A 26239-nucleotide genomic window follows, 5' to 3' on the forward strand; every position below is an offset into this window, starting at 1 on the left:
TAGGAACGCTCCACGCTCCAACAATGTTCTCATTTTTTATCCGTCTCGACATTCCTAATTAGGAAGCAGTTTCCGGCTTATCGTTATCTTGGAATCCATATAAATACTTCGGTTAACTCGAAATGAATTTTCATCGAAGCAAAACAACAACCAAATTATTAAATGTGTGGAAAAGAAGTAAATTCAAGTTCAAGTACAAATACAAGTACAAGTGTATCCAATTCTTCTAGCTCAAAGATTACGTCGTCATGCTGTGGTACATCTTGCAAGTGCGGGTCAGCCTGTGCATGTAAATCTTGTAATACTACAAAATTATAAATAAATATATTCTAATTTCCGGCTAGAGCTGCTATTGAGACCAGCATATGGTAGCTATTTAAACTTGCTTAATTGACTCTAAATGTTTAACAGAAGTTGTCTAAGTTTTCTATGGGTCAATATACTGCATTACTCGAATCCCTCTGTTCCTTACAAAAATACAAAATAAATAAATAAATATTGATTCACAATAGAATATAAATACATAACCTTAATTAGATAACCTATTTACTTTCTTGGAGAAAGTTGTAAAGCTTCCTTCTTAATGTTGGCGGATAATTCTGGGTGGACCTTTGCGAACATATCAAAGACCTTGTCTTGGATATGAGTTTCAGCGCCAGAAACATGAACAGCAACGTTGTGAGCTAAGTTCTTTTGTTGGTTTGGATACTTAGCTAAAACATTGTATAAAGCAGTAGCTTGGGAGTAATCCTTGTCAGTACATTTCCAGTGGAATGGACAAGCAGCCCCTTCCCAAACTTCTTGTTCTTCTTGTATGCTAAAATTCTTGAATTCAACTGGTTTGGAAGTGGCTAAATAGTTTGGATGTGATCCTAAGTTACCGTTAACATTCATACCACCATCCCTCATATGTGGATTGAAAACACGACCAGTGATTGGACAGTTAACAGGAATTTGGGTGTAATTGGTACCTAATCTGTGTCTGTGTGTATCAGCGTAAGAGAATAATCTTGATTGCAAGACTGGATCAGCAGAAGCTTCCATGTAAGGAACGGTGTGAGCAGGTGCAAATGCAGCTTGCTCAATTTCGGCAAAGTAGTTCTTTGGGTTTTCGTTCAAGACTAATTTACCGAATCTTCTCATTGGGTAATCCTTATGTGGCCAGACCTTGGTTAAGTCGAAGACGGAGAATGGTGCCTTCTTAGCTTGTTCTTGAGTCATGGTTTGGATGTAACAAGTCCAGGATGGCGCATTACCCTTGGCAATTTCTTTGAACAAGTCTTCTTGAGCAAAATCTGGATTGGAACCTGCCAATTCGCCTGCTTCTTCGTTGGTCAAGGTTTTGACACCTTGATCGGAGATGAAGTGGACTTGGACGTAGTACCATTCACCCTTCTTGTTGGACCACTTGTAAGTGTGACCAGAGTAACCGTTCATTTCTCTGTAACTAGCTGGAGTACCACGGTCGGAGAAAAGAGTCATAACTTGGTGGATGGATTCTTGATTAGAAGTCAAGTAGTCCCAGAACATGGTTGGGTCCTTCAAGTGAGTTTCTGGGTTTCTCTTTTGGGTATGGATGAAGTGAGGGAACTTGGATGGGTCCCTAATGAAGAAAACTGGGGTGTTGTTGTACACTAAATCCAAGTTACCTTCCTCGGTATACAACTTAGTAGAAAATCCTCTTGGATCTCTAGCACTGTCAGCAGAACCAGATTCACCACCAACGGTGGAGAATCTGGTTAAAACCTTGGTCTTTTTACCAATAGTATCCAAAAATGCAGCACTACAAACATCACTAATATCGTCAGTCACTTCAAAGTAACCGTAAGCACCAGATCCCTTGGCGTGCACAACTCTTTCTGGGATTCTTTCTCTGTCGAAGTGTGCTAAAGAATCAATAAGATTGAAATCTTGCAATAATAATGGACCATGTTGGCCAACTCTTTGAGTAGCAAATGGTTCTGGGATTGGACATCCGTTGGAGTTAGTGTAAACAGGAGCCATTGTGAATAGTTTGTATTAAATATACCTGTAATTGATGAGATTGTATGATACCTTTTAAAAATCTCTAAGAGGATTTATTCTCCTTATATATCATCACGTAGTAATTTTAGGTAAGCGGGGTGAATGGCTGATTATAATAAAATGCTTCTAAGTGGCCAGCGAATTTGAGGGTAGATAGCCGAGGTATAAGTCGCACTCCAAGCATCGCACCAAGGGGACCCTGGGGTTCAGAAAAGCAGAGTTTCTAGCACAATTGAGGACGTACGGTCCATTTCTACATCCTACAGGTATGCGAGGAGCCCTTGAGCACCATCAATCAAGAAGTAGACGGATTATTGAGCAAACTTTGAAGTGTGGACTATCTAGTTCTAAAACTTCAGTACTGTAGATGAGGCCATGTGAAGAACTGGTTTTTTTTTCTCCACAATCTATCAGAGCGCGGTTCCGGATTTGTGTCAACCCGATATGGCCGACGATTATTAATGCTGCAATACTAGACCACCATCGGTACAGATTACTAGAAATAGAACAACGCTTGAGAAAGAGGTTAGAATATACATGATGGGGTGGAATCAAGATCAGGAGAAGTTTTACAAGTACGTTATGTGATATTCGTAGACATTTAAATTAGAATTAGAATTAGAATTAGAATTAGGAATTGGGCTGGGCCGTCTGAATGCAAAATATGAGTTGTGAACAAAGTAAGGTTTTAAATTATAGGATATAGTAGCTCACCAGTAACTACGATAGGCCAACAAACGGGCGGTCTCAATTCCGAAATTCATCTTTCTTGTATTCTTTTGATACGTTGCATCTAGCTAGTGGCTACACATGCCGAGGAGGGGGAAAATTGACGTCGGCCCATAATCACAAAAGGTGTGGCTTTCAGGTATATTGGAAATGCGGACGGTGGCCTCATGTGGTAAAAATGGTAATGGGGCCAAGAAGCGATGTTCTACATAGGACCAATGATTTACGTCATGAATACGAGTCAATTAGACATATATAGTCATAGCTAAAACGATTAGCTAAATAAGGTGAATATAGGAGGGTTCGAGTACATACATGCAATATCACGATTCAGTCTTATGAAGAGAGATTCTCCATTCCTTGAAGTCTTCAGTGATAACACTATTTCGCAATTCGCTATCTTGCATCAACTCTACTATAGAAAAACTTTTCGAACCTGGATCATATGTCAACGACCACAGCTTATCGGCATCTTTAGGTATTTCATTGTTTATCCATTCAATTACAGCTCCATACCATTTTAATGCGTTCATGCACACTATCTTTGTGTTTACATTAATGGTATCTTTTAACATAATTGGTATTTCCTCAGTGTTATATACTTCCACGTTTCGTAAAATTAAATTATCATCTCTGAAACCGTAAACTATCTTCCTAATTCCAATTAGGAAACTTTGTGCCCATGTCCTGAATAATTTCTTCTCAAAATTCACGACTTGTCCTGGTGCCTCTATCACCTTACTTGTTTTCAATTCCACGTAATGAGGTAAGATATCCTTGCCATCCTCAGGTATATAATCCCACAAACAATCAACTTCACCTGCTAGTAATAATTTAACCTTTCCAATCCCCGTCTTAACTACCGATATGTATTGTTCGTAGTTATTAACAACTTTCTTATTTCTTTTCTCGATTAGCTGGCGTGAACAATCACCCCATGGTTTCGGTAACGTACTTACTGCCTCGAATTTGTATCCAGAATACTCAAATTTTTTCATCATTTCTTGTTTAGATGGATCTTCATGCTGGTTATTCTGCTGTCTTCTTTTTAATTCTATCTCATCATTATTTTTAATAAAAAGCTGTCCATCATATACAATTACATGCAAGTCCAAAGGGTCCTTTAGGTTATATGGCAACGTTAATATCTTGGTCATCAAACCTCTGAATGTAATTATGTCACTGTTTATCTTGGTGCCAGTGCTTTGCTCATAATTCATCACTCCTTTCAATAATGCCGGAAAATCTCCAAGATTTTCCTCTTCTGGGATCTTTTTAAAGTTACTGTACCCAGCTCCTAAATCAATTTGCTTATCAACGGATGCATCAGGTAAATAATAGTACGATAAATTCTCATCTTGGACCTTCGTGGAATCGAAGATATATTCACCATCAATATCTCTAGCAAAAGAAAATAACTCTTTCGGTTGCTTCAATGCTGTGGTCTTGGCCCTAGAGTTCAATGGAAACGTCTTTATCATGTTATTAGATAGGTACAATTAAAAACTTTATTATATAGTTCGTTAAACTCATCGAACAAAATTTATAATTTGTACTCAATCACGAGATTTAAACAAACAAACACACCTTATCATTTAAACCAATTTTATACATTCACAAGTAATTAGGTTCTTGGGACAAAAAGTTATGATTATCAATGATAACAGATTGACTTTCTTGGCGATTCATTTATTCATAACATTTCAGATTACAAGAGCAGAATTATTACAAACGTCCCAAAGTTCATGCCTAACTAAATCTGTTTGCAATGTAGACTCATGTTTACTAGACGCTGGAAATATCTTTAAACCTCAAACCAGTCTTTCGAAAATAGATTCACTTAATTACACTACTCCTTCGGCACCCAAATCTACGCAAATATCTACGTCAACACCCCCATCGACGTCGATATCTACATCAATATCAACAGTCCTATCTACATTAACTTCAATCATATCCACAACATCTGCTGAAGTAATTTCAAGTTTACCTGAAAATTCCGTTGTTTCAAGTTCTGAGGATTTGTTCACCGAAATAAGCAAGTCTGACAGTGGTATAATAACAGACGATTTAAATAATGCACACTTCGAGGTCACCAGTGATGTAAACTCTACAAATTCTACAAATACAACTGAGCCGTTTATACCCGTGCAAAATTATACGAATAAGAATATTCAGCTTAATCAATCTAACGAGACTATTGACGAATGCCACTTTCTATCGTTCGAAGAATGGAAACGTCAAAAAGCTGTTGATAATAAACAGATTAATGATTCTCAACCTCAAGCAGAAACGATAGCAAATGAGTTAGTTCCTACAACTAGCGGTATAGATAATAGTACCCAAATACCCGTCTCATTGGATGAAGATCAAGGAAAGATATATAAAGATCGATTTAATTATGCATCAGTGGGTTGTGCCGCTACTATTGTTAAAACTAACTCTCATGCTAAGGGAGCATCAGCAATCTTAGTAGAAAACAAGGATTCATATTTATTGAATCAGTGTTCTTCATCACAGAAATTTGTGGTTATTGAATTATGTCAAGATATTCTTGTTGATACTGTGGTGATCGGAAATTTTGAATTCTTTAGTTCAAACTTTCGTAAAATACGGATTTCTGTTTCAGACAGGTTTCCTGTTGGATCTTCTGGAATGAAAGTTTTAGGTGAATTTGAAGCAGAGAATATAAGAGATGTTCAATCTTTCAATATCGAAAATCCACTTATTTGGGCGAGGTATTTAAAATTAGAAATTTTGAGTCATTATGGTGATGAATTCTATTGTCCTATATCACTCATTAGAGTTTATGGAAAAACAATGATGGAAGAATTCAAGATGGCGGAAGGACATGAATCTTTCATTGGTGGAGAACCTGAAATTAAGAATGAGGAATTAGTAATAAATAATTCTATGAAAGATATTTCAAATTTCACAGGTATTAATATTCAGAATGAGGAATGTAGAGTGGCTTTACCTCATTTAGGATTGACTGAATTTTTAAAAGATATTAACTCAACAGCTAGTGATTACTGTGATGCAATGTATCCATTAATAAATGAGCCGGAAACTACACAAACAATAGAAACTAAGACAACACAGGAATCAATCTATAAAAATATAATGAAAAGATTATCTCTTTTAGAATCAAATGCTAGTTTATCCTTACTATACATCGAAGAACAAAGTAAATTGCTTTCTCAAGCTTTTACAAATTTAGAAAAGCGACAGTCATCAAATTTTGAATCGTTAATTAATTCATTTAATGACACCATGCATAACCAAATATCCTATTTCAAGAACGCATATTTTAGTATCCAAGTTGAGGCATCCAAATTATTCAAGGCCCAGGAAAATAATCATCAAAGTTTGCTTGAAGAATCACATCATAAAATGACAATATTAGGAAATCAGTTAAAGTTTCAAAAAAGACTTTCAATTTTGAATACTATGATTATCATCTGTATCTTATCTTATGTTGTACTCACTAGAGATGTTTACATAGAAGATCACATGTATGATCATTTCCAACAGCCACTTCGAACTTCGCAGAATACCTCTGGTTATTCAAATCTACTTGATAAATACAAGAGGAAAAATTCTAAGCGAAATAACAGAAGTAAGAGAAGGAAGCCAAAATCTACGAATTAAATCAAATAAAGATTTCTTAATAACTATGTACAAATAAATTTTCTATACTATGTAATACAACAAAAAGGTAATATGAAATTACCACCCACCTTCATCATTTCCACTGCTCCATCTATTATCGCGCTTGTTATTGGTCTTTTTAAAATCCCTAGAGTTATTCTTTGAGTAATCATTTCTAGTATTTCTTGAAGTACCAAAACTTTGTCTGCTATAATTGCCTTTATCAGAGTAACCTCTACTTCCGTGATCATCGTAATTCTTGTTAAATCCGCCTCTCTTGAAATTCTTTCTTTTATCACCAGAAGTATCCATAAAAGTTCTCTTTGAAGAACGATTATTTGTCGCACTGAAGTTAAATCCACCTGGAACATCAAAGTAGAGACTAGCCTCACGAGGAGGAACGCTTATAACGTTTCTCAAGAATCCTTTTCCAACTGAAAGCTTAGCTTCAGGATCATTGATTAAAAATCTATAATAATCAATAATTTGTGATAATGAATCATGTTGTGCGATTTTATAAGCAGATCCAACTTGCTTATAAAAGCCTAAGAAAGTAGGAATAAAACTTTCTACATTCTCCACATCAGCACCAATTTCTTTGACTAGCTTTTTATCTTCTTCGGCAGTTTCATATTGTATTTCGTGTTCAAATTTAACACCTCTCTTAGACTGTAATGCTTTACTATAATTCTTTTCCAGACTGGATAAAAATAATATAGATCTACCGGATGCACCTGCTCTTGCAGTTCTACCGATCTTATGAATATAATCCGCAACTTCAGAACTAGGTCCCATTTGGACAACATCACTCACATCGCTAAAATCTAAACCTCTTGCTGCAACATCCGTGCAAACCAAAATACCATGAGAAAGTCTACGATAATCCCTAACGGTTCTATCTCTTGCAGCTTGACTCATTTTTCCATGCAAACGTAAAAGCTTCGAGCCATACTTTCTCGTTTGTTGAGTATCATACATTTCCTTGTCTTTAGCGTTCATCAACATTGAATAAAACCAATCGGTAGCGGTTACAGTTGGTAAGAATACCATTGCCTTGAAACCTGCATTGTTCATATTATTAATGATGTATGCTAATGCCCCATTGAAAGATTCACCAATATTATTAGTTTTAACCAATGTTTGTTCAATGTTTTCATGTGCTTCTGGTTCGTTTTCGTCAACACAATTAATAAATTTATAATCCTCTCCCATTACTGACTTAGCAAATTTGGAAACGGATTTATCAACAGTAGCACTAAATAAAACTGACTTAAATGAAGCGCTAGGATTTGTGGCCATACTACGAGCTTGTTTTAATTGATCGTCAATATCGTCTAAAGTGACAGAAAAACCTTCATCTAAAAGTCTATCAGCTTCATCATAAACTCTATATTTCAAATCAGTGAACATGTTAGCAAACCTTGAGTGTCTTAAGTTATCATTTAATCTTCCTGGAGTGGCGATAACAATTGCTGGAGCAACGTTACCTGTTCTGGTTTTACGGCCTCCCATGTGCACCTCCATATGAATCTTATTCTTAGCTTGATTAGGCATATTTTGGATAATCTTCTTATATTCAGATTCAATTTGCAAAGCTAAATCTCTGGTTGGAGCAATTACCAAAGCATGTACTTTGCCTCTTGCACCTCTCGTGGCATCGTAATTTTCAAGCGCACATTGCAAAGTGGGTATAACAAATGCTAATGTCTTACCAGTTCCTGTCTTAGCACGACAGACAACTCCGTTTTCTTCCAAAATCGGGACAAGAGATTTTTCTTGCACTGGAGTTAATGTCGTAAACTTAGCCAATTTAATGGCCTTTAAGATATCTTTGTGGACATGCCCAGTCTTAGCCAAACCATCAAATGTGGCTGGCCCATCCTCCGCTAAATCCTGCGTTGAAATGGACTCTGTTTTATTTTCAATTTTTACCTCATCTGCAACCTTCTTTACTTGATTCGCATGCTCATTAGCATTATCTAATTTTGCGAACTCATTATACTGAACCTTACTATAAGTAAATCCTCTAGTAAATCCCCTAGACACTGATGTAGTTCTGAATACCAAAAACCTTGCAACCGGTCTCAACTTGAACATTTATTGAGCTTGTAGTTAATTAAGTATATAAGACTATTGAAAATTCTTCATATTATTAGCAGATGGAAATTTCAAAATCCATCTCAAGCATCTCGCTTATATAATCGATACTTTTATCAGAAGATCAGTACTGCAACAAGAAACAGGTCTAATTAAATTTTTTTGTTTAATTAACTATATAGGCCTGTTCTGACCACTCCCTTTAAATATTACTCGAACGGAGATGGTTATCGTCAGATGAAAAATGCACATGTACTATATTGAGGGATGGGATATTTCACGAATGAGTTTCACCCATTGTACGTGAATTTAAAAAAAGCAATATACAAGAAATGTACCAGAAACAAATGTTTAACACAATTAATAATGTTACAGTCTTCAAGGCATAGTATATGGCATTATAGTTTACTTGTTTGAAATAGAAGCTTATGCTAGTGATAATGCGACATTAATTACGACATTGCGACATATATTGATACCGAGTTCCATATTGGGGAAGATTTTGTTGTAACGATTCATTGATTAACACTTATTTCCATCAAAAGCACGGTATAATGAATCCCAATCAGCAAGAAAATGAGTCGGGTATTCAGAAGAACTTCCTATCTAAGATAAAACAGAATTATTCTAATAAATTTTCTAATATTTCATTATCGTCATCGATTCAAAATATGTCAATACACTCTGACCATGATGGAAATTCGGAAGATGATACTTTGATCCATAATGCATTTGTTAAATATTTCGATAGTAAAGGTGAGCCATATCCGGAGTGGTTAGGCGTTAAAACTAAGGAGCAAAACAGCAGGCCTAGCAATAGCAATAGCAATAGCCATTATCGTTCAGAATACCAGCCGGTATATTCTAGTTACAATAGTGGTGGACAAGGGGCGAGTCAAAATCAACAAAACCAAAACTCTGGGACTCGAAGCCAGGCACCATCATATTTCCAACCTCAACATACTCCACACAATGCTTCACAAAATACTTCACAACATGCTCCACAACATGTGCCAGAAGCAGAACCTCAAAGACCAACATATACACCTAGATCGTCGAGCCGTTTACAAGATATGTATAACAAATCAAGACAGCAGTCTATACCTGGCTCGGGATACAATACGCAATCTTATCCATCCGGCCCATTAAGAACGAATAGCTCGACTACAGGATCAAGACTTAGAGAAAGAATGCTCAATACTTCTCCAAGTATGAATGGATTGAACCAAGCGACTAAAAACAATAATCCAAATACAGACTCTTCAGGAAATTCGAAGGCTACGTGGGGAAGAAGGTGATTATACTCATACATATATACCTTATAATATATTAAACTTTATTCAATATTCTGAAATTCTCCTCCCAACAGTCTCTATTCTTTATAAACCAGTCGGGCAATTTATTATCAGGCGGTAATTTGAGCTTAATAATACTAACGTTTTCAAAACTTATTGGATATTTATCTAACTTCTTGTAGAACTTGTAATCGTAATTTTCTCGTAATAATCGTGCCTCCTCGGGAATAATATCTATTGATTTAGAATGTTTTGAATCTTTTAACTTTTCGATATCCTCTCTTTCCCTTAATCGTTTAACAAGACTCAGAGAACCTTCAAACGAACATCGTATTGAGGGTGATGAGCTGCTAATACTCTGGTTTCTAAATTTATGATTCCCATTACTGAAACTTCCTGGGCGACTGAATTTATGATCAGCCAATGAATATCTTCTCTCATAACTCCCTCTTGATGCATATTGAATCATATCGTTGTTTAAACTATTATTTCTGTTGGATCTGACATATTTTGGAGATGTTCCAGGAGTAAATTTATCATCGTCTGAACCAGTCGAATCTATCGATTCCTTTCTGGGATTATCTTGCTTTCTCATTTCAGCCAACTTCAAGAGATTAGCTGGGATTTGCGGTGAGGCGGATAATAGCTCATCATCAATATCTTCATCATCAATACTTTCATTATCATTCTCGTCATCGAATTGATGTTCGAGTTGGCTACTGTCTATAGAATTCTTTCTTGAGCCTGATATTTGAAAATCAGGACTTCGGAAAATAGATCTGGCCTTACTCGATCCATATTGATACGGCGGAGCCTGTGTACGCTGTTCTTGTTGATACTGTTCTTCTCTTTGTTCTTGCTGTTTCAAAAGTGCATTTAAACGATCTATTTCGAACGGTATCAACTCCGTTTGTAATAACTCTAGAAAGTTCTCTGCATAGTAATTGCTTTTATTTGAGTTTCCTGAGTATATTCTGTATTCGTTAATAATAGAATTAAAATTCCATTTCTGAATTTTCCGTAGTATTCCAACTAATGTTGATGTTGAGTCGATTAATAGGATATTGTGCTTACTTTTATTCAATAGCAATTCAAATGCCCCCGCTATTATGTTCCTTTCTATTAACATCCATTGATCATTCTTACTTTTACTGGTAAGTTTGACAGTTTCAATTTCAGATTTTCCAAGGTTGTATACTCCTGTCTCTGTTTTGCTACTGACGGATGATGTCTCCGTATTAGCATCATCTTCGTTGTCGTCTTTATTTGAGCTAGAATTGGCACCGGTATGATTATGATTCGATATTTTTAACCCTCCTAGGTTATGTATTTCTATATTGTTAGCTTCAATGAAATTCTTTAGCAAGCGTGGTGGCTTCTCAGCATCTAGAACCACTAATGATTTTAATTGCAAGGTCTCTAAAAACGGGAAATGTTCAGGCTCTAGCTTACTGCACCTATAAATACCTGGCTCTACAAGGCCAAAGTTATCTGGTGGAACTAACATCCTTGTATTTGACAACTTAACTTATCTCTAAAAACGTGGGTGAATTTTTTAGTGCTCGCAGAAGATCAAAATTTGTTACAACTTTTTAAACATATTATAGACATAGATTTGTGAAAATAATACTAGTTACAACGAGAATAAAGTTAAACTAAATAAAAATTTATAAATCCTAATGTATAGTATTACATATCAAAAAAATATCTAACCTCTTATGACTAAATCGTCAGGAATTCCTTCAAATTCGCCATAACCCATAGTCAAATTAATGTTTTGTAAGCATTGAGTGGATGCACCTTTTAATAAGTTATCGATAGTAGCAACAATCACAACTCTATCTTGTTTTGAATTCACTGCAAAACCACCAACAACTACACCATGTTTACCACTGATATCCTTAACTAAAGGAGCTTCACCGCTTATGGTGATCAACTGTTCACCTTGATATCTGTCTTGATAAATATTTCTAATTTCACGAGAACTTAAGGATTTTGGTTTAATGGGAATTGAAATAGTGTGAGAGATACCCTGGAACCATTGTGCAACGTGTGGTGTAAATGCAACATCTAAACCTAATTGGCTGCTGATTTCCTTTTCATGTATATGGTCTGTCAACGAGTAAGGAATTATATTATTAGCCAAAAACTTGACATCATTTTTAGGGGATGGTTTAGTACCAGCCCCAGAATAACCTGAAACACCAAATATTGATGGGGTGCCGTTAATATAAGAGACTAAGGGTGCGATTGCACATTGGGCGGCTGTTGCGTAACAGCCCGGATTTGAGATTTTCTTAGCCGATGCAATTGCATTACGATCATTCAATTCAGGTAAACCATAAACCCACTCACCAGTAGTATCAAATCTGTAATCGGCAGATAAATCGATAATTTTCGATTTATTATTTGGAATAGATTCAATTGCTTCAACAAATGGTTTACAGACACCATTTGGTAATGCCATAACCCAAACATCAACTTCATTGTTCTTTTCAAGTTCTTTAATGTCCTCGACTTGTAAGTTAGAATAAACAATATTATCCTTATTATAGCCCTTTAACTTTTGTCCCTTTAATTCACGAGAAGAAACATGAGACAACTCTAAAAATGGATGACTATCAATCATATTGATTAAATTTTGTCCAGTATAACCTCTGGCACCAATAAGCGCAACCTTGGCTTTTTGAGTATTCTTACCTTCACGAATTGGTGGGTTTGGGTTACTTGAGTAAGAACGGCGGGCCATTGTATGTAATCCCTTCTTTTGGGTTGGGGAACTGAAAATACCAGACTCACTAGAGGATGACAATGCGGAGCCAATACTAGAAGAATCAAATTGATTAATTAATTGGGAAACTTCCTCTGTATTCAAACCGTACCAGAATAAGATTTCACCGTTCTTTGAGAACGAACCGTCAGATTTTGAAAAGTACCACGACAAGTTGGAATCATTTTCACTCACTATCCAATATAACGATTTATAATCCTTCTTAATAGAGTTAAAAATGTTATCCGTGACGTTATTTAACCAGCCAGTTCTTGATGACAAAAACTTATCCAACTTTGGAAAACGAGAGCCATTTTTAGTAACAATGGCTAAAACTTCTAAAGGTTCGTCACCATAAGATTTGAATTCGATTGATTCTAAATGCTTTAAGTAAGATGCAACAGATAATTTGCCAGATTTTATTTCTGGGTCTCTTAACAAAGCAGCTCTTAACAAATCAGGATTACCAAATTCTTTCAAAGAATTACGGCTAATTAATTTATAACCTCTTCTAATTAAAGTTCCAGCCCCAGAATCAGTAAATAATTCCTTTTGTAAATCATCAACATCAATAATAGCGACAGATGAAGATCTTGGTAAATGTTGTAACAAATCGTGAATTTCTTTGATCTTCAACTTTGTACCATATTTGACCCAACTTTCCTTCATCAAGTCATCATATTCCTCATCTAAGTTGATCATGCTTACCTTTTCACCGGTATTACCGTTAATAATACCACCCTTCTCATTCAAGTAAACAATCTTCAAAGGTTCAAACTCTCTGGCTAATTCACCAGCAGCTACGTCGGCATTTACATTCAAGAGTTGACCAGAAGGGGTTTCTGCTAAAGAAGTTAAAATCGGCAAATAACCTGCTTCAATGGCTGATTCAACAGGCGATTTATTCACAGAATTAACTTTACCAACTAATTGGTATTTATCCTTATCCAAATAGTCAGCTCCAAAAACACCTGCCGTTATTGGTCTGGCGTGAACACCCATTTTTTCAAGTGCTGTAACTAATCTTAAATTCTGTTCTAAGAAACATTTTCTGACCACTTCCATAGTTTTAGGATTGGTGATACGAATTCCATCCAGATATTCTGGTTCAACACCTTCATTTTCTAATAACTCATTAATTTGTGGACCAGTGCCATGTAAGACAATCGGATACAACCCAACATGGTATAAGAATGCAAGACATGAAGCTAATTCAGGTAATTGTTGTGTTATAATTGCTCCACCAACTTTAATAACAGCAAACTGTTGCTGAGATACAGAAGTAAAATACTTTAAATATTGCTCTACTTCTCTTTTAGATCCAATGTTATTCAATAATTGAACTACGGTTGATCTAGTGGAGTAGAACCTTGTGGTTGTTTTCGTGCTTCTGAGTCTATTACTCAAAGAAACAGATCCAACTATCTCTTTATTGGCAACAGAACTTAATCTCTTGACAACAGATCTACCAACTACTTGTCTTAACATGATTAATATGTTTATTCAGATAGTTCAGAACAATAAACTGGAAAAAATGTTTCTTCTAAACTTGTAAGTATTGAAAATTTTTCCCTACACTATCTTTTTCGTTCACGCCCAAATGAGTCAAATCGTTATCAGCCAATTAAAGTAATTTTTTGTCTAAGCGCGGTTCGAGATCTTTGACGACCATTTTTATATCTATATATATACTATATTGTAGGCTCACCTATATCCTTATAAATCCAGTTCAATAATGGAGAGTATAAATCATATATTTCTTCAAGAATTTCGTTAATTTCATCTATTATCTGTCTTGTCGGAATCGTAAAATATGTGAAGTTTCCCTTCAATAAGCATTCGAATTCAGTTGATATAGGACCAGTGTTAATTAGTTTGACAAACTTGTCAGTTAGAGTTCGTTTAAGTAGCGAATACCCATCTTGCTCGATCAATGTGTTATACTCTTTATAGACGTAAGAAATCAAATGATCAATATTTAGGTTCAGGTCTTCTTCGGTATGAGCCCCTATAAGATTGGAAATGAAAACACCAATATCTGGGGGATTTATATTCTCTGAAAAATACCTTATTATAATATCCGCCATCTTTTGTATGGAAACACCCTTAAACTTCATATAATGTTGGCCATTAAGGCTTATTTCGGCTTTAGAATAGAAATTTAAGATCAAGTGTAGTACACAATCAGAAATAAGAAGTACCCGGCATTTGATGCTAAGCACTTTCATTTCCTCTTTGAAAAATACATTAAATTCATTAGTTAAATAATCTGGATCATATTTGCTATTACGATTCCAAAGATTACCCAAAATCGAATTAATGTAGATGTGTCTAAAGTATCTAAGACTGAGAGCATTCACCAGGAATGATTCAAAATCTGGATACTCAAAGGTTGAGTCAATGATTGAACTATACAGCAAGAAGTGCCGATCAAAGTCATTGTCGTATCGCGATAGAAAGTTGTAGAATAACGGAAATCGTAAATGAGGAGAATTAGTACCATTTTCTATCTTAAAATTCTTCCTTGATATGAATAGACAAACATTTTCAAAGCTTTTGGTTTTCTTAATACTATCGTTCTTACATTTATTCACCCATAAGTTCATTCCCAATATCTCTAATTCCTCATAGAAATTTATGAATACTTCAAATTCATTTGGAGATACTTGTTGTAGATGATTCAAGATATCAATAAACCCACTACAAGCATTCGGTACAAAATCTAAAACAAATGGACCGATTGATGCCAAGTGACTTAAACAGAAGAAATGAAGCTTAAAGTATTGTAATAGCTCTTTATGAGTGCTAGATTTTGCAACCTGATAAGAATTTTTCAATGTTCTAAATTGTGTGATAGCAATATCAAACCCTTCACTATTATTAATGTTCTCGAACTTTATGCAATACTCATATAGGATTAGGAAGATATCACTTACAATAAAATCAAAGTCAGTCAGAAATAAATGCAAATCTTTTTCACCACGTAAGGACTCGTATTTACTGTGGGTTGAAGCCATATCTAAATCTCTGAACACATTCTCGACATAAATATTGGATGACGTGTTCTGATAATTAAGATTAAAAAATCCTGACTTCAAGGTATTAGGAATTCCATACCTATTATTAATATTCATTCTTTTTTCAGCACGATATTGTTGTACCCAATATTTTCTCCATTTATTTATAGGTATTTTGGGTGGTACGTTAAAGATAAGACGTTCAAATATTATGGAGTGATTTGAGGGGCTTTCGGTTATATTATCTAGCCCTTCTAGTACCTCTATACTAGCTTTAACTTTAGGCCTTTCAGGCAAGGCTTTATCAAATACTTGTAACTTTATATTGTTAACAAAGCTACGTGGATCTTCTCCAAAATAAGCCCATTCCGTGCCAGAGAACTTGAAAACTTGTGAAAGTTTGTATAAATACTTGTGATTATCAGCATATTTTTCCCTTTGCATTTCAATTTCAATAGCTTGAGAAGCTAACAACTGTTTTTGAACAATTTCCAATGCATCATTTATGATGACCATGCAATTATTAAAATGTAGACTTCTAAATATCTGAAATAGAAAATGATAAACTTTCCAACTTTTGCATAGCTTTAATTTCGGTAAACTCCAGGGGTCTTCTATTTCATTAAGATCACTGTAAATGAATTCAGAGAATTTATGTATGACAGTTTCAGCCAGTTTGAATAAAAGAAGAGACACTGAATTTGCAAGGTTGTTTATATTTCTATCAGATATATTTGTATTGAATCCAGAATGAGTATGATAAATTAAAGAATCTTTATAGTCTGCAATCATAATCAAAGAATAAAGAAAACTTTTATACTTTTGCTGGGGAAGTATATCTGGTAAATTGAGATTTCTAAGAATAGCAACTGTGGTCTTAGTAAATTCTGTCAGAGGTTTGAGCAACAGTAGTGTTTCATTATATGTCATTTGTGTTAGTCTTGTAGAAACCTGGAAAGCTTTAAAATGGTTGATATTGCGGAGTAATATGTGTTTTTTAATCCTTTTTTGAATAATAATGATACTCTGGATATCGCCGACTACAAACTCTTTCCTGTTTCCTCCATTTTTGGGACATGCGATTGGTTCCTCAGATAAAGGTAGTACAATTGGTAATTTTAACGAAGTTAATTGAAGTTTTCTGGCCCGCTCTCGTCTTTTTGCAAGAAATGCCATTCTTCTTTCATTAGCACGGTATAAGTTGTCTGATAAATCTTCTGCAATCTTGTTAGAAATTATTTCCTGGTGTAACTTCAAGTTTTGAATCTTCTGATGAATTGTTTGGGACCTCTTCTTTAATTTAAGGGTTTTTGATTGAATAATCTGCAGTTTCCTTATTCGATGGTTCTTATCTTTCGAGTTACTCCTCTTAGTTGGAGTTAGGTTTCTAAGTATGTACTCTGGTAATTCGAGCAGCGTTGAAGTAGAAGACGTTGATATCGAATCATTAGCTTCTTCCGAACTCTCTTGCATAGTTGTTCATATATATATATATATATAGCAAATTCTTAGCAAATACGTAATTAATATTGCAGTGTCAATAGCACTATCTGTGATAAGGTTGCGTGATCATCTCGAGTATGCTGGCTGATAAGGATGTGCACAGATTGCGAATTTTTGACATCCACAAAATTTGACTATCAAGACTACAATTGGAAACAATAGTTAATAAATATAAAATTATTATAATGCTATGATGACTATTTATACTCTATAATACAAACTCTATTAGGTACTCTTTTTTGACCTCCAAATTTTACCAAATTTGGATAATTTATCCTCTTTCAAATATAATGGACTCGTAGAAAGTGAATGCGGCTGACTATGGTTTGGAGTCTGAATTGGTGAAGCGTTCAAAGGTGAACTGACATGATTCGTGTTCAATCTCAAATGGTCCAATATATTTGAAAGAGAAGATGCAGAAGATGACGAGGAATTTGATCCTGAATCAACGGGTAAATTGTTTGTAGATGACGATAAATGCAATAATCTCGATTTGTTCATTTTATGGAAAAGTTTTGGAACATTCGAGTTAGTAGGAGTTAATATTGGGGAGACGTTATTAGATTCAGACTTTGTTATCAGACGACTTTTATCACAATCATCTATTGATAACGAAGATGGGCTTTCCTGAGCCCTTCTAGGCTGGATGAGCGGTGAGGCTGTTGTAGAATCTTTTTCCTTGTAGGAATTAACAAACAGATGATATACATTTTCCTCAAGTAAACGTAAGACCTCATTCTTTGCCGGAAGCAAAACCTGTGGACTGTGGAAAATATTGGGAATTCTATCCTCCTCCACGATTTTTTTGTACGACAAATTAGAGAGATTAATCTGTTCGGGCGAGTTATGATGCACATATCTACCCATGACCAAATCCCATTGGTCTGCAATTAAGTCCTCTTCCGATTGCGCGTCGCCTTGGTCTACACTCTTCTGTTCTTCGACTTCGTCGTCCGAATCGTTTTCGGTGTCGGAGTCTCCAACGTTTTTCTCCATCAAGTTATCCCACACATTATACATTTCATTTCCTTCTGGTGCTTCATCCAAATCATCTATAGTGGATACAAACACTGACATCGGCTCGTGGTCCTCTGATCGCACTGATACTCCAGCAGAACTCTTTTTTCGTACAAACATCGGCTCTATTCTCTTTGTGGGGTATGGAAGGTCTCCAATAGACCGTCCCAAAGACAGATTCAAGTAACAGTTTTCTTTCTCTCTCATCCCTGTCTTAGAATTCTCTTTCCTGTTTATTATCTTATCGAAATAGTATTCGTACTTGAATATTTCAATCAAAAACGAAAGATTTTCATGGCAATGTGCTTCCACAATATATCTGGCAAACAGTTTCACCACATATACCTTGTGTGGATCGTTGAGCTGGTCTATGGAGTGTTTGAAGCAATCATCTACCAACTCTTCCAATGGTGCTACCTTAGTAACACATGCACAACCATATTGACTATTTAAGTTGGAAACTTTGGTCGGTATCGGTCCTTGATACCTCCCGGTTGATGACATATTGGCTAAGGTTCTAAGAGTCTTATAGTTTAATGTCAAATGCTGACAATATGATAAAGAACCTGTAGTATGCTAGTGAAAAATCGAAATTTCGTCAAAATTTTTCTTTTGATGTGTATATATCGCCTTTAGAAAAAAAGGAACTTTTAACGTTTCTAATTAAAGTTAAAAGGGTCTCGTTTCTCAGGACAGAGAAGAAAAATTTCTCTTGATCACGCAATCGCGAAAGCAGACTAAAAAAACTTTTAGAGATGAGCAGCAGCAGCGTGCATATATCACGTTGCAAAGGTGTAATGTATACAGAAGCATACAACCTTGCGCCCAAAATCTATGGTTGTGTTTCTGTACTACGTCAAGATATACAGTACAATCGAAGGCTAACGTGGAATTCACCTAAAGGGATTGTTGTGGTGATTGTTTCAGGAATGAAGTGATAAGGCAACGGTTCGCTTGATACCTAGTTAAGACTAATATCAAATACATGCAGTCCATGTTTCATTGCATGCATACAAAGAAAAAGGTTATCAATATTATTTCGGTTTTATTCTGTGTTTTGGTTATCTAGGCCGAAGCAGTATATGTAGAGAAAAAGATAAAAATAAGTGCATCTTGACGTGGTTTTGGGGGATTCTTGGCAACCAGATGATAGTTTTTTAGATGAAATTACATGGGGGATATCGTGGGTACCGCTAGCACCTATATATAGAGGACTACTTAGATGCTGTGTCAAATCCTATATGTTGAGTGTTATTGTGGGACTATATACCAATTCACAGATATGTTTTATGCCTTACGCACGGTGAGTAAGAACTGAACGAATATCGAACGATACGAACTGAACGAATATCGAACGATGTGCGATGAGCGAGCGATGATGAAGTGGTAATTTGGAAGTGACTCTGTCAGAAACTAAAAAAATACCTGACTCGGAGAAAATTTGTATGCGCATTTCCGAGTAGAAGCCGCTTTATTGGCTTGCATATAGCAAACATGTTGTACCCATAATCAACCTTCTGCACTAGATAATAGGACCTGAAACAGAATGACTGCGATAGGGAAAGCGCGGAGTTCACAGACTTCGATGATATAATGGTATCGTCTTCAGTGACATTCAGCGACATGTACTTCACCATCCGTGTTCATGCTCAAGTTGCTGGTGTAGGTTTTAGTGGATTTGGGTGTGAGCATACTATTCTCCGTAGCTACCGCATATCGTAGGAGTTTAAGTGTTCATGTAGGAATTGGTGTAGGAATTGGTGTAGGATATATCGGTGTAAAAGGGTAATTATCCGCAATTGTGGAACGGAGCCGATAGCGGTTTGTCATGTGCGCTTATCGCATTATAAATTATTAAGTGATCAGATAAGGTCCTTGATCGGATATTCTTAATTTCCAAGCCAATCCTAAGTCAGTTTTGTTCCTATTGACGTTGAAAGGGTGAATACATTATTACTAGTACCTATATTCAATTCACGTGTTTTTCAGACTTGTTTGATTCTTGTTGAATTATTTCACTTGATTCTTATCTAGCTTGGTAAGTTGCCGCTCATGTTACTGAGATACTTTATCAAGCCGCTGGTTCCTTTGAGATACCAATCGTGTTGCATCAGGTCTTTTGCATGTTCTTTTGCTACATCTACTACCTTTGAGCGGGCAATTGAATATGAGATTGATCTCATATCGCTCAAGAAGACCACAGGGGGTAAGCGGGATCCATCGTGTGCCAAATTCAAGTTCAATCCGTTTAATTTGACGAGGTTAGAATCGAAATTGATCAACCCCGATATTGTCACTAGATGTGTCAACGATGTCAGGAAGGATCCGCTTGATTATAAGAACTACCCCAGTAATGACAGCAAAGGACATTTGGAATTTATTGAGAGGTATAATGTGGAACTTCGGAAGTTCTTGCAGTTCGTGCAACAGACTTGCGAACGGGAGATAAAAACATTCGACCAGCTCACGTCGCAAGAAATATTCAGTAGCTTGAACGTTTTCAGGGGTCACTGTCAGAAAGGGAAAATCGAAGGCGTCAATAAGTATAACTATACATCGTATAGTTATATGTTTGAGAGACTTTCCAAGTATCTCCGATATGACTCGAGCTTTCCAACATTTTTACAAAGCAATTTATTCAATGATTTTGAAAATAATAAGATCATTATGGACTTGTATAAATTTGGCATCGGAAATTTCATGAACGAATTGGAATCACTCTCGAAGGAGTTCTCGTTGGAGAAAATGACTAAAGCTGAGATTTCAAGTGCTATCGAATCGACGATAAAACAGTATGACGATTTTATACAATTAAGTGAGGCAAGTAATGATTATTCCGAAACTTTTTTTAAAGGTTGCATTCAGATTCAGAGATATAGACATTTAAAATCCATTCTAGATTCGCTTCCTATTGAATCGTCTCATTTGTTATATGTCCTTAATAACGAGAATTCGAAGCTTATTATTGGCAAAATAAAGGATCTTTCAGGAGAAAAAGAAAGTTTTAAAAAAATTATTAAAAGACACCAAGCAGAACTAAACTTCATTAGGTTTTTATCTAAAGGGTCATTTGAAAGTTTTGCCAGGTTGGCATCATTTTTATATAAGCTTTCAATCTCTACAGATGATGAATTAACTCAAACTATCTCATTGACACTTTTAGAAAAGCTTACTCCATTCTTTACTAATGGAACATTACAAGATTCGGACTTGAGAATTATCGAGTTAGAGGGGATTCCTCCAGCTACTATTTCTAGCGGTTTGAGAGAAAATTATGAATTTTCTGTTTTAGCAAAGATCGAACTATTTAACTTTGTTGATGAACTAAAACTATTGAGAGCATTTAGTTATAAGAAGTTTGGAGATCTAGTTGTTGCAGACACATTTGAGGAATTAGATAAATTAATAGGCACTTTTAAAGGCAGTAGTGTAATCCTAGACAACTTACAAGTGCTAGAGTTAGAGTTATGTACCTTATCAAGATATATAACGTGGGATCTCTCAGTCTTAGATAAATTGGTAGATAATCCTTCTTGGGTTTCATACTTGACAGAAGTTTATGAAGCTGAGTTCGAAAATTCTGGCATACAGTTTGATTTTACAAAAAGAGTTCCTACAGTACCACAGTATACCCAAATTCCAGATGACCTATTTTTGCATGAATTCGTTAATGAATTAAAGACTTTAAGAACAGATTTACTAGGTGGATTTAACTTTAAACTTTTTTCTCCTTCTGGGGTTCTTAGTATTTTGGAGCATGCAATCGAAGAAGCCCAGACTGGATATATCTTGAGTCCTAGTTTAACTAGTGATACAGTTGATGATTTCATTAAACTCAATAGTAAATTATGGAAATTATTTCAAATTAATGGAGGTAATACAGGAATCTTAGACACCCTAATTCATTCGCAATCTATTTTTGAATCGGTTGCTAAAAAGTCTAAATCTGTACAAAGAAAGGAAGATTATACTCAAATTCCCGAGGATATTGAATTGCACAAGTATTGCAAGGAATTAGATATTCTTAGATATGAGTTGGGTTGTCCTTATAAAGATTGTACTGTTAGCCAAATAAAGAGTTTCTTGAATGACAAGATTGATGGTGTACTTAACAACAGTAAGATACAATCTTCTATCTCCAAGGAAAACATTGAAAATTTTATAGAGCTAGAAGAAAGATTGAACAAATTGTTCAGGATTAGCAACTACCCTGCTATATTAGATACCTTACTTCATAGCCAATCTGTTTTCGAAGGATTTGAAAAGAAGAAGAAACAACCAAATATCTATACCCAGATTCCTGATGATCTTGATTTGCATAAGTTCTCAAATGAATTGGAGATATTTAGAGAGGATGAGTTGAAAGGCTCGTACAGTGAATATTCTGCAGATCAAATTGAATCTCTTATGAACAAAAGAATGGCAGAAATTAATAATGGAACAGAAAATTTCAATGTTACTTCTCGTATGAATAAGGCTAATTTACATGAATTTATGAGGCTAGGTAGGAGACTTGCTAGGTTATTTGATATTAACGGCGGTAATACTGAAATTTTGGATACATTGATTCAAAGCCAATCTATATTTGATAAATTTGAAAAATCCAAAACCACATCAAATAAATTTACTAGTCCATATAAACAGATTCCAGATACTTTCATTTTGGAAGAGTATATGCTTGAATTGATTCAATTGAGGACTGAATTAGGAGGAAGTGATTTTAAGTCGTTTGATTGCAAAATAATTCTTGAGACATTAAAAAAGATGTTAACTAATAAGAAAAAGTTTAACTTGGATAAGAGAATAACATATTCCAAATTATACCGTAATATATCTTATCTATTCAAACATAATGGAAATAGATCTTTTATATTGGACAATGTGTTAGTTAGTGGGGAAGTTTTTGCTAAATTTGAAGCGGATAAGGCATTTAACAAGTCTCAAAATCCTGAAAATTTGATCATTTCGCAAATCACAAAGTTCGTAAATGAGTTCGATGTTTCACTTAACCAACTTTTTAATCAACTTCGATTGAATGGTGCCTCAGATTTTATTGGAATAGATGAGCTGGGATTCGATAAGTATATATCAGAGTTTTTACTATCAAACAAGGACAACTATCAATATTCAGTTTATCTTGATATGATTGATAAAATTAAGTTTTTCAATCTGAAGATTAATAACTATCCATTCTTCTTGTATAATTTAGTTCAAAAAAGGAATGCTGGTGAAATTATTAATGACAGGTTGGTCAAATCTGTTCATGAAGAAAGTGAACGGGTGATGCATAATGAAGTCAATTTAAATGAAAGCAAAAGAAAAATATCAGTCCCAATATCTGAAGCTGCTAACAGGTTTGATATTCATGACTTTACTGAAGAAAATACGAAACCGAGACAAGAATATACAAATTCAGCGTCATTATTAGCTTCATTATCCAAACAGAAAAGTGCAGCCAATCTTGAATCTAATGGAATGCCAAAGGCTAAGAATTCAACTGATGATTTACTTGAATCAGAATTAGAAATAAAAGATGCAGTCGCTTTTGCGTTAAACAACAATCAAAATGAAAATCGTGATGAAAATGCTCAGTTACAAGATTTGACTACTGAAAAGGTTAGGGAAACGTTCAAGCACTATAGGCCACCATCACCTTCACCAATTCCAACTTCACAAATTGACAAATCATCGATTGAGAGTTTTTTGAATAATGCTAAAAAGGAAAAGGATTTAGCAAAAGAGAGAAAGTTCAGAGAATCTAAGGCCTATGAATGGAGCAAGAGCATGTATAATACACGCAGGTCATTGGAATCGCATAACTTCTTTGATCCTATAGTTCCTATCAGCAAGATGTCTAAAGAATCAAAGGAATTATTTTTCCCTATTCTAAATAATGGTGAGGCCGAATACTTGTTATTGACTATTGGTGGTCAGACGATACTGTCTAAAGAAAATCCATTAGGTAAAAACAGCTCTCCACAAAACATGTTCACCATTTTAAATAAGTTTTCCGAGGAAGATTTAGGAAGGTTTATTAAGAATGTTAATAAATTACAAAAGAACAATTGGAGATTGATCGGTGGTGGCAGCGGTAGCGAGAATGAAAAAATGTTGGTTTTGACTAGAAACAAGACTGCGAAAAAGGATGTATATTTAGCGAGAATTAAAACTATATTTGCTACTACTGGAGCAGTATTCCTAGTCTTGGTGTCACTTAACTTATGGCTCGATGATGGAAGCGCTAATCCGATCGATGTCTCGACACCTATGGAAAGTCACACACCTAATAATGACGTAGCTAAGGAAACAGACAACAAGCTTGATATTAGAAATACGTCCCAGGAAGACCCCTCGACCTGGAAAAAGTTGCTTTGGTGTATTAAGTAGTCATCGTAAGGATATCCTTAATTTCACCGAGTATTGATTTTCATTATGCCTTACAACGAGTTCGCTTAGTTATTTTCCGATCTGGTTATTGGAATTACACGGATTTGTGCCGGTATATACTTTAAACATTTACATATGCTTAGTTACATTACATTTATGTTTAAATAAATATGTTATTAAATCTAGTATACACGAATTGAATCTATCTTCTACAAATCTTCAATTATCCTTCATGACTTCTTCCTTAACTGGAAGCTCCTTCATGTCTTTAGAAACATGTATAAATTTCATCACCGTAGTTCCACCGCTTGTTCCATTCCAAAGCTTCACCCTCTCGACGGTTTCCTTATTACTCAAATCAGGTATCTTGAAACCCGTTGAATACACCTGTTTTTCATCACCAATCACAACCTCTAAGTGCAGTTGACGGCTCGTGGCAGGTCTTCCTGGTCTTCTTTCGTCTTTCAATTGCTTCAATTCTTCATCATTTCTTCCTATGTAGTCCTCAATAAACGACTTCATTTGCTCCAACAGAAATACCTCCTGATCCAGATATTCATATACACGATCCTTCATAAATTGGATCCCTGCAAGCTCCCTATCTTTCTGTTCCTGGTACTTCAATTTTTTAGTAGTAATTTTCTGATCCCTCAAAGTAGCACGATTCAATTGCTTGAATTTACGCCCCTTTACGTGCATCTGCCCCGTAGACTTGGACAAATTCTTTGTCACTTTGTTCAAATTATGTGCTAAAGGCATTTTTCACCGTTATTCTATAGTTAGTATCGTCCAAAACTACCGTTTCCTATCAACGTTGAAATCTTAAATTTTTATGTATGGGTAGAAATCATCGCCAGAGATGAGCTAGGGACTGTATATAAAAAAATTCTTCAGAAGTTCATCGCGTGACATAAATGTCGTGCGCCACACCAAAGATTTTTAATTTTTTCAACAAAGAACAATATGGAAGAACAGTTAGTCGAATTAGAACCACAATATTAACATATATTAAGGTTAAACCAAATAATTTAGTGTATTTAATTGACAGGGAAAGGATAGAAAATGGCCAAATATACTGAAGAGCAATTGTACGAAATTAAGGAAGAGGCATACACCCCTCAGCCAGATGTTTTAGATGCGTTTAATAAGATGGTTGACCATGTCAAAGAACATGCAGCAGCCGAATTCGAAAAGCACAAAAACCTTAAATGGAGCAATGGAGACACTTATATCGATGAGAATGGTAACGAAAGACCATACCACCACATGAACAAAAGAAGAGGGTCTCGTTCGGGTAACAAGCCTAATTTAAGAAAGAAGAGCACTGATGGCATCAAGGTTGATGACGATGGATGGGCCACTTTAACCAAGCCAAAGAAGTCATTTGGCGCTGAAGACGGTGTCGAGGAAAGAAACAAATTTAGAGAGAGTGTCAAGGATATCAAAGTTAAGCCAAACAACAAGAACTTGGGTTCTTCTAAAGCAGTGGATCCAAGAGATGCTATTGCTGAGAAGCACACTAACACATTCAATGCATTTGAAGCTTTAGGTGACGGAGATGACAGTGACGACGAATAATTTCATTATTAGTAAAATTGTTGGACCCTTGCCTTCTACACCAGAAATGATTGAGAAGATTTAGTTTATAGTGTACATTAAGGATTTAATATAAGTAATATTAATACATTTAGTATGTAAAGACGCCCGAGCGAAAGAATTCATCTAAATAGCATGCACTCATTGGAATA

The 26239-nt window shown here is 35.4% G+C and overlaps 14 protein-coding genes across 14 annotated transcripts; 6 read left to right on the forward strand and 8 right to left on the reverse strand. All coding sequences in view use genetic code 12, as the record gives it.

Annotated features, from left to right (window-relative positions):
- Positions 1-546: 546 nt before the first annotated feature.
- Positions 547-2004, reverse strand: DEHA2F10582g (DEHA2F10582p; the record flags this gene model as incomplete). The annotated part of the gene is made up of 1 exon (XM_460824.1): positions 547-2004. The coding sequence occupies one exon, from the start codon at positions 2002-2004 to the stop codon at positions 547-549; it is 1458 nt and encodes a 485-aa protein (XP_460824.1).
- A 289-nt stretch (positions 2005-2293) lies between these two features.
- On the forward strand, positions 2294-2392 carry DEHA2F10604g (DEHA2F10604p; the record flags this gene model as incomplete). The annotated part of the gene is made up of 1 exon (XM_002770745.1): positions 2294-2392. One exon carries the CDS (start codon positions 2294-2296, stop codon positions 2390-2392), a length of 99 nt encoding a protein of 32 aa, XP_002770791.1.
- A 685-nt stretch (positions 2393-3077) lies between these two features.
- Positions 3078-4235, reverse strand: DEHA2F10626g (DEHA2F10626p; the record flags this gene model as incomplete). Its single annotated transcript, XM_002770746.1, has 1 exon — positions 3078-4235. The coding sequence occupies one exon, from the start codon at positions 4233-4235 to the stop codon at positions 3078-3080; it is 1158 nt and encodes a 385-aa protein (XP_002770792.1).
- Positions 4236-4401: 166 nt separating this feature from the next.
- DEHA2F10648g (DEHA2F10648p) lies at positions 4402-6405 on the forward strand (the record flags this gene model as incomplete). Its single annotated transcript, XM_460826.1, has 1 exon — positions 4402-6405. One exon carries the CDS (start codon positions 4402-4404, stop codon positions 6403-6405), a length of 2004 nt encoding a protein of 667 aa, XP_460826.1.
- A 78-nt stretch (positions 6406-6483) lies between these two features.
- Positions 6484-8502, reverse strand: DEHA2F10670g (DEHA2F10670p; the record flags this gene model as incomplete). The annotated part of the gene is made up of 1 exon (XM_002770747.1): positions 6484-8502. One exon carries the CDS (start codon positions 8500-8502, stop codon positions 6484-6486), a length of 2019 nt encoding a protein of 672 aa, XP_002770793.1.
- A 554-nt stretch (positions 8503-9056) lies between these two features.
- On the forward strand, positions 9057-9800 carry DEHA2F10692g (DEHA2F10692p; the record flags this gene model as incomplete). The annotated part of the gene is made up of 1 exon (XM_460828.1): positions 9057-9800. One exon carries the CDS (start codon positions 9057-9059, stop codon positions 9798-9800), a length of 744 nt encoding a protein of 247 aa, XP_460828.1.
- A 31-nt stretch (positions 9801-9831) lies between these two features.
- DEHA2F10714g (DEHA2F10714p) lies at positions 9832-11304 on the reverse strand (the record flags this gene model as incomplete). The annotated part of the gene is made up of 1 exon (XM_460829.1): positions 9832-11304. The coding sequence occupies one exon, from the start codon at positions 11302-11304 to the stop codon at positions 9832-9834; it is 1473 nt and encodes a 490-aa protein (XP_460829.2).
- A 201-nt stretch (positions 11305-11505) lies between these two features.
- DEHA2F10736g (DEHA2F10736p) lies at positions 11506-14055 on the reverse strand (the record flags this gene model as incomplete). Its single annotated transcript, XM_460830.1, has 1 exon — positions 11506-14055. The coding sequence occupies one exon, from the start codon at positions 14053-14055 to the stop codon at positions 11506-11508; it is 2550 nt and encodes an 849-aa protein (XP_460830.2).
- A 203-nt stretch (positions 14056-14258) lies between these two features.
- On the reverse strand, positions 14259-17057 carry DEHA2F10758g (DEHA2F10758p; the record flags this gene model as incomplete). Its single annotated transcript, XM_460831.1, has 1 exon — positions 14259-17057. The coding sequence occupies one exon, from the start codon at positions 17055-17057 to the stop codon at positions 14259-14261; it is 2799 nt and encodes a 932-aa protein (XP_460831.2).
- Positions 17058-17312: 255 nt separating this feature from the next.
- On the reverse strand, positions 17313-18608 carry DEHA2F10780g (DEHA2F10780p; the record flags this gene model as incomplete). The annotated part of the gene is made up of 1 exon (XM_460832.1): positions 17313-18608. One exon carries the CDS (start codon positions 18606-18608, stop codon positions 17313-17315), a length of 1296 nt encoding a protein of 431 aa, XP_460832.2.
- A 1089-nt stretch (positions 18609-19697) lies between these two features.
- DEHA2F10802g (DEHA2F10802p) lies at positions 19698-19826 on the forward strand (the record flags this gene model as incomplete). Its single annotated transcript, XM_460833.1, has 1 exon — positions 19698-19826. One exon carries the CDS (start codon positions 19698-19700, stop codon positions 19824-19826), a length of 129 nt encoding a protein of 42 aa, XP_460833.1.
- Positions 19827-20156: 330 nt separating this feature from the next.
- On the forward strand, positions 20157-24491 carry DEHA2F10824g (DEHA2F10824p; the record flags this gene model as incomplete). The annotated part of the gene is made up of 1 exon (XM_002770748.1): positions 20157-24491. The coding sequence occupies one exon, from the start codon at positions 20157-20159 to the stop codon at positions 24489-24491; it is 4335 nt and encodes a 1444-aa protein (XP_002770794.1).
- Positions 24492-24710: 219 nt separating this feature from the next.
- On the reverse strand, positions 24711-25250 carry DEHA2F10846g (DEHA2F10846p; the record flags this gene model as incomplete). The annotated part of the gene is made up of 1 exon (XM_460835.1): positions 24711-25250. One exon carries the CDS (start codon positions 25248-25250, stop codon positions 24711-24713), a length of 540 nt encoding a protein of 179 aa, XP_460835.2.
- Positions 25251-25553: 303 nt separating this feature from the next.
- On the forward strand, positions 25554-26069 carry DEHA2F10868g (DEHA2F10868p; the record flags this gene model as incomplete). Its single annotated transcript, XM_460836.1, has 1 exon — positions 25554-26069. The coding sequence occupies one exon, from the start codon at positions 25554-25556 to the stop codon at positions 26067-26069; it is 516 nt and encodes a 171-aa protein (XP_460836.1).
- Between the last annotated feature and the right edge of the window lie 170 nt (positions 26070-26239).

Source organism: Debaryomyces hansenii (genome assembly GCF_000006445.2).
Source record: "Debaryomyces hansenii CBS767 chromosome F complete sequence".
Taxonomy (NCBI): Eukaryota; Fungi; Ascomycota; class Pichiomycetes; order Serinales; family Debaryomycetaceae; genus Debaryomyces; species Debaryomyces hansenii.